The following is an 8,202-nucleotide window of genomic DNA, read 5'->3' as shown; positions in this document are numbered from 1 at the left end:
CACCCCATCTTCCCTCCTTTTCCTCCACTGAGAGATATTGCGTCACTGCCAAGTCCTCACAGTCAGTATATAAGGCGCTCGCTCTCCTTTCCGGGCATAGTCTTCAGCTCCCCTTCTCTCCTATCACAACTGCCTGCTCCTCTCCCCAAAGCTCCCCATCCCATTAATTGCCTACACTGGTGGCTGGTTCTCCATCTTGAGCTTTAGTTTACCCTCAAGTCGTCCTCGAAGAAGACATGGCTAAGATAACGAGGCAGCTGATATTTGCTGGTAAGAAAACGGATTAATGTTTAGATAGATAGATAGGTAGACAGGCAGATAGATAGGGAGATAAGCATAATATATTTTACATGTAAGGTTGTATAGTATATTTTCAAGTATAGCGATACTCGTAATATATGCCATTAAGTTTATAATTAAATATTGCTTCAGTTATATATTACCTTTAGGCAGCATCCAAAAATATACCTGTTACTATAATGATATATATGTTCTTATTAGCTGTTATACTGTATAAGCCAAACCTAACCCAGCTCTAACTCTAAAATAAGCTAGCTCTAACCCTCTACGCTTTTTCAGCTTGACTTTGTGTGTGAGTGGACAGGACACAAGACTCCCTAGGCGTCTCTATTACCCCCCCGACCACAACGACAGACAGCCATTTCACTGTTCCTAGTTAAGCCACTCTTCCGGGTCAATCCAGCCACTTAAATGCGAGGTGGTAACTGTAGTGGTGGTGGAGGGGAGGGGGATGAACTTCACTCACGCTCAACTGTTTCTGAGGATGTACAAGCGAGCACAATTGTTCGGGGTCACAGGAGGGGGATGTAAACTCGCGCGCACTTGTTCCTGGCCACTGGGAGGGGATGTACACTCGTGTGCACTTGTTCCTGGCCACTGGGAGGGGATGTACACTCGTGTGCACTTGTTCCTGGTCACTGGGAGGGGCTATACATTCGTGTGCACTTGTTCCTGGCCACTGGGAGGGGCTGTACACTCGTGTGCACTTATTCCTGGTCACTGGGAGGGGATGTACACTCGTGTGCACTTGTTCCTGGCCACTGGGAGGGGATGTACACTCGTGTGCCCTTGTTCCTGGCCACTGGGAGGGGATGTACACTCGTGTGCACTTGTTCCTGGCCACTGGGAGGGGATGTACACTCGTGCGCACTTGTTCCTGGTCTTAGGGGAAGCGGTAGTACATTTAGCACATCCAGCTTGTACTCACAGTAGCCTGAAGGACTTTTAGACGAGAATTTAAAAGTTTTAGAAATACATTTAGCTGGACCATCTTTCTTGCTCTCGACATCTTTTTTCTTTTCATTTTCTTTTTTTCTTTTTTGGAGGGGGATATTTATAGTGAGGAGTTGTGAAGTTCAGTTTAACTCTGTCTATCAACCTATCTATCTATCTATTGCCAGACACCATATAGTTTCATTGCTATCTATCTATTACCAGACGCCCTACGCAGCATCTCTAATGCCAGACGCCCTATACCATCTCTATCAATCTATAGCCAGACGTTCTCAATATCCTCTCTATCTATCGCCAGACGCCCTAATTATCTATCTATCTACCTATCGCCAGACGCCTTAGGTATAATCTCTATTGATCTGTTTCTCTATGGCCAGACGCCTTTCAGTACCTGACCTCTACTACTACTACTACTACTACTATTATTACTACTACTACTACTACTACTACTACTACTACTACTATTACTACTACTACTACTACTACTACTATTACTATTACTACTACTACTATTATTATTGTTATTATTATTATTATTATATATATTTTGCGTATATTTAGCACTGTTATTTACATTTTTAACTCTCTCTCTCTCTCTCTCTCTCTCTCAGCCCTGTTGGGAGCGTGTCTGGCTCAGAATACCTACCTACCGCCAAGCAACGGTAACGGAATCAACGGAAACGGAAACGGAATCAACGGGATCAACGGAAATGGCAACGGTGCTGTTAATGGTTATGGAGCAAGCGCCAGTGGCCTTAACGGTAATGAAGCAACCACTGGTAACGGAGCAATCAACAGTAATGATAACGGAGTATTCAACGGTAACGGTGTAATCAACGGTAACGGCTATACTAACGGCAACGGTAACGATGTAATCAACGGTAAAGGAGTAATCAACGGTAACGGAGCAATCAGCGGTAACGGTAATGGAGTAATTAACAGTAACGGCTATTCATACGGCATTGGTAACGGAAAAGGAGCAATCAACGGTAATGGAGCAATCAACGGTAACAGAGAAATCAACGGCAATGGTAACGCAGTAATCAACGGTAACGGAGCAGTCAACGGTAACGGCTATACTAACGGCAACGGTAAAGGAGTAATCAATGGTAACGGCTATACTAACAGCAACGGTAATGGTGTAATCAACGGTAATGGAGCAATCACCGGTAACGGTAATGGAGTAATTAACAGTAACGGCTATTCATACGGCATTGGTAACGGAAAAGGAGCAATCAACGGTAATGGAGCAATCAACGGTAACGGGGCAATCAAGGGTAACGGTAACGGAGCAGTCAACGGTAACGGTAACGGGGTAATCAGTGGCAACAGTAACGGTTATTTTTACGGTATTGGTAATGGAAACGGAGTAATCAACGGTAATGGTGCAGTCAACGGTAACGGAGTAATCAACGGTAATGGTGCAATCAACGGTAACGGAGCAGTCAACGGTAATGGAGCAATCAACGGTAACGGACTCATCAACGGTAACGGGAACGGCTACACCAACGGTAATGGAGTTATCAACGGTAATGGCAATGGAGCAATCAATGGTAACGGTGCAATCAACGGTAATGGAGCTGTGTATGGTAATGGTTACTCTTACGGCAACGGAGCTGTCAACGGTAATGGCAACGGTGTCATCAATGGCAATGGAGCAATCAACGGTAACGTTGCAATCAACGGTAACAGTGCAATCAACGGTAACAGTGCAATCAACGGCAATGGGTACACTAACGGATACGGTGCCATCAACGGCAACGGTCCAATCGACGGTAATGGGTACGCTAACGGAAACGGTGCAATCAACGGTAACGGTCCAATCAACGGTAATGGGTACACTAACGGAAACGGCCCAATCAACGGTAATGGGTACACTAACGGAAACGGTCCAATCAACGGTAATGGGTACACTAACGGAAACGGTGCCATCAACGGAAACGGTAGAACAAGCATCGGTAATGGCTTCACAAACGGTCTCAACGGTAACAGCATCAACAGGATCAATGGTATCAATGATAACGGTATCAACGGAATCAACGGCATCAATGGTAATGGGATCAACGGCTTCGTGGACCCCATCACCGTGTTGAGCTCTGCCATCGGAGGGGGCGGCGTTGCAGGCGTGGACTATCCCATCCTCGCCTCCGTCCCACTGACCGGCTTCACCTGCGCTAACACACAGGTGCCCGGATATTATGCCGACGCCACCCTGGAAGCTGGATGTCAGGTGAGAAGTTACGGTGATTTACTGTTTTGTGGCACCGTATCTACTGTGTAAGTCCTTAGGTATCATAAGTACAGTCCTGCAGTCTACCGGGTTTACCTGCTCCAACACACAGGTACCCGGGAGTTATGTTGACGCCGCCCTGGAAGCTGGATGTTAGGTGAGAATACTGTGAGATACTGTTCTGTGGCACCGTATCTACTGTGTAAGTCCTGGCACTGTATCAACACTCTTAGGTCTTCATGACAGTTAAGTCTTTTCACCGCAGCACGCCGGTATCAGTAATTATACCATACGAGGCCGGATGTCAGGTGAAAATACTGTGAGATATTGTGTCCTGGCACTGTATCTACTGTGTAAGTCTTCATGTATCATAGTACAGTCCTGCAGTCCACCGGGTTCACCCGCTCCAACACACAGTACTCTACTCCCATACCTAAGGCTTGATGTCAAGCTTCATTAAGACTTCTTTTTGAGCAATTTATTTAACCTACTGCATCATAATATTCCTTCATACATTACTAATAAGGTTTTCTATCTATCTATCTATCTATTGCCAGACGCCTCAATCCCGTTTGGGGTGGCCACAAACAAATCGCCTAAAAGTCGCCCTGTCCCCCGCCACTTCACTGCCCTGCTCCCAACTCACCCCCCCCTCTCTCATATACCTCTCCACCCAATTCCTCCATCTCATCCTCGGCCTCCCCCTCCCTCTTCCCCCCTCCACCTCTCTCACATACACTCTCTTCGTCAGTCTTTCACCCTCCATCCTCTCCACATGGCCAAACCACCTCAGTGTGTTCCTCATAACGCTTCCTATCACATCCGCATCAGCACCACAACGCTCCTTTATATCCTCATTCGTCAGCCTCTCTCCATGTGACTCCATATGCTCCTCTTCAAAAACTCATTTCCACTGCTTTCACTCTTGACTAGTGTCCTTCCAAAAACGTCCAAGCTTCACTTCCGTACGTTAGAGTTGGTATCACAATACTGTCATGTAGTAACTTTTTCACTTCCATGCTCACTTCCCTGTTTCTTATCACTGCTTTCAAAGAACCAGCAACCTTTCTTCACTGCTGTACCCTTTCAAGCACTTCACCCTCTAAACCTCCATCCTTACTCATCACACTAAGTTCTTAAACGTACTCACATTTTCCAATTCCTCACCATCCAACCTCGCTGTACATTCACTGACTTCACCTCTCTCAAAGACCATCACTTTACTCTTCCCTACATTCACCTTTAGATTCCGTTTCTTATACACTCTCTCAAACTCATCCACCAAGCCTTGCAGCTCCCCTTCGTCTTCACTCAACAACACAGTATCATCTGCAAACAACAGTACAGGGAGTTTCCAAATACTATCCTCTCTCACCAGGGCCACTCCAACATCCACTACCCTACCTTGTACCTCTTTTATTACCCCATCCATGTATTGATTGAACAACCATGGAGACATGACACATCCCTGTTTCAAACCAACTTTCAAATAGAAAAATTCACTTAGTTCACCATCCACACGCACTGCAGCCTTTGCACCATCGTACATACTCTTCACAGCGTTCAACAACTTCCCATCTATTCCATATATTCTTAACACTTTCCACAATCCTTGTCTATCCACCCTGTCATATGCTTTCTCCAAATCCATGAAAGCCACAAACAACTTCTTTCCCTTCTCTAGAAACATTTCCACTAAAGATCTAAGAATGTATATTTGATCTACACAACCTCTTCCTTTCCTAAAGCCTCCCTGTTCTTCTCCAACTAATTTCTCTGTTCTTTCTCTAACTCTGTCAATAAGTATCCTACCATACACTTTTCCTATTATACTAAGAAGACAAATGCCCCTATGATTACCAGACACTTCTTTTTCCCCTTTCCCTTTGTACAAGGGAATAATTATACCTGACTTCCAATCCTCCGGGACTCTACCTTCCTCCCAGGCCAATCTGCACATCTTCCACATCCATTCTACTACTATCTCTCCCCCATGCTTCAGCATTTCACCACACACTCCATCAATTCCTGGGGCTTTCCCCGATTTAACTTTCTTCATTGCTTCCACAACTTCTATCCTACTGATTTCTTCCTGTCTTCTCACCTCCCTCCTTCTCCCAGCCATTCCCCAGCCACTTATACTCGCATTACTTCCATCCTCTATGATCAACAATTCCTTAAAATGTTCTCTCCATCTGCTCACTTTTTCTCCCTTCTCCACTAGTAATCTACCATTTTTATCTTTCACTCCCCTGCTAACTTCACTTCCACCCTGTCTTACTCTTTTCACCTCTCTCCAGAATATTTTCTTACAGTCTCTCCACTTTACACTCAAATTCCTTCCAAATTCCTCATCCACTCTCTTCTTACTCTCTCTTACTAATCTCTTTACCTCTCTCTTTCTTTCTACAAGTACATGTAACTTTCTCTTCCGCCTCTCAACTTCTTCCACTCCCCTCTTTCTCATCCATTCATCGTATGCTTTCTTCTTTTGTGTCACAGCCTGTTTCACCTCGTCAGTCCACCACGCTGTTCCTTGCACCCCCCTCCGTCTTCTCTTCCTTCCACACACCACATCACATGCTGCACATATTTCTTCTGTAAATATGCTACACACACCTTCCACGTCTCCCATCTGCTCCAATTCATAATTGCCCAATCGTTCCTCCACTTCTCTCTTATACTCTGCCTTTTTCTCATCCTCTTGTAACCTTTCCATTCTCCTTGCAACTACTCCTTCCTCTCATCTTTCCCTTCTTCTATTCCTCCATCTTACTTGAACTCTAATTCTGGCCACCACCAAATAGTGGTCAGAAAGTCCACTCCCCCAACCTCTATACACTCTTGCATCCATTACACATCTTCGCATCCTTTCATCCACACACACATAATCAATCATTGCCTTCCATTCATTCAGTTCGCCACCCACCCTTCTCATCACTCGCCATGTATACCTGTGGATCATTTTATGCCTGAAGAGGGTATTGGCTATCACCAACCCCCTCCCAGCACATGTGTCCACTAACGCACTCCCATTCTCATCTATCTCAGCAGGCACACCCCACTCACCAACAATTCCATCCACCTTCACATTCCCAACTTCACCATTCATATCACCAATCAAAAACACTCTCTCATTCCTTCCAAACTTTTCCATGCACATTTCTACATTTGTCCAGAATTCTTCTCTCACTCTTCTAGCACGATCTTGTGTTGATGCATACACACACACAATCGCCCACATTTGTATTCCAACTTTCAACTTTACCCACACAATCCTTGACCCAACTGATCCATATTGTCTTATGCTCCTCTTCCATCTTTTACTCACAACTATACATACTCCTTCCTTCGCCCTCTCATTCTCACCTACTCCTGCACATATGCCCCACCCATACTCCCATTCTCTCACACTTTTTCCTCTCCATTTTGTTTCAGTCATTCCACATACATCCACTTTCGCACCCTCAAGCACATGGACAATCTCTCTTTCACCTCATCATTCGCTCCCCTTACATTCCAATTTCCAATTACCATGTCCTTTGTCTGGTCCTTCGTCGTCATCGTTTGGTCAGTCCTTGTCCGAGGCTTATTGTTTGTTTTTTTTAGTTAGTTGTTTTCCGGGGAGGGGCACTAACCCTCCGGCAACCCTTTTAGTCGCCTTTTACGACAAGCAGGGATACTGGGGGAGTATTCTTGAAAAAAAACCCTACCCCCAGGGGGTAGCTATGAGCCCATGAAGGCTCATAGCTACAAGAGGCAAAATAAATAGCTGAGGAAGATGGTCAACGAAATCTGTCACAATACGACCCATCACATCCATTATAATAGTTACTTAGTCCTTTACTTCACTACATTCACCTTCCCAGACACTGCAACCATGTATGTCAGGTAAGGATGAATGCAACTTATTACCATTGTGTATACTGTTGATTCCTTTATACACTCCTTCATGGTACTATATCATGGGAGGTCTCCATGGTAGTTATTGAGGTTAGCCCCTTCACGATCCATCTGTGCATTCCTTTAAGGTACTAAGGCTTTTTCACTGTAGTATCTTAGGCTAGACCCCTTCACGATACCATTATGCAATTCTTCATGGTAGTATATACTTATGGGAGTTCTTCATGGTACTTAGCTAGCCTTTTCACTACACTGGGTATAGGAGCGCCAATACACCTTTCCCAACACCATTTCTAATTTTCCTACACCAACAATGCCCTGCAGTCTGGGTGTAACATGAGGGTACACTATTATGCTTACTGTCTAGGGTGTGTATATTTAGCCATTTCCTTCACTACACCCGGATTAGCTACCCCAATACACAGGTCCATCAATAGACTAGCTGATAGTACACCCAGGGTAGGTTAGGCTATGATAAGCTATCTCAAGAAGGAAAGTAAAAATATCAACCAATTTTAATAACAATCTGGGACGTGGGACGTTTGCTTCTCATCATGGGGGTAAAAATTAGCAGGTTTCTCTCCTATACGTTGTGGTTAGAGGAGCTTACTTTCAAATGGAGATCTGCTTCTATGAGTTATTAGCATTTTGCCTCTCAAAGGACAGATTTTGAGGAGATGAAGACACCAAAAACTGCCTCATGTTCAGTTCCATCTGAGTTCAAAATGACTCCACACATTATACCATAAATACTGTCCAATACATTCTGAAGTCCTTGTGCATTGGAATGTTAAAGAAGTGAGCTAGCTTACTTA

The 8,202-nt window shown here is 44.6% G+C and overlaps 1 protein-coding gene across 1 annotated transcript in view; it reads left to right on the top strand.

The window, feature by feature from the left end:
* Positions 1-236: 236 nt before the first annotated feature.
* The window catches only part of LOC145408719 (uncharacterized), a 10,322-nt gene continuing 2,356 nt past the window's right edge, over positions 237-8,202 (top strand). The window contains exons 1-3 of the mRNA XM_080279383.1: positions 237-270; positions 1,995-2,215; positions 2,381-3,484. Coding sequence (XP_080135509.1) covers positions 237-270; positions 1,995-2,215; positions 2,381-3,484 — 1,359 coding nt within the window. The remainder of the gene's footprint in view (positions 271-1,994; positions 2,216-2,380; positions 3,485-8,202) is intronic.

Source organism: Coenobita brevimanus, chromosome 78 (assembly GCF_032717465.1).
Source record: "Coenobita brevimanus isolate Jiangsu-jjx chromosome 78, ASM3271746v2, whole genome shotgun sequence".
Taxonomy (NCBI): Eukaryota; Metazoa; Arthropoda; class Malacostraca; order Decapoda; family Coenobitidae; genus Coenobita; species Coenobita brevimanus.
The sequence above is the reverse complement of the archived record's forward strand: the minus strand, read 5'-3'. Positions and strand labels throughout refer to the sequence as shown.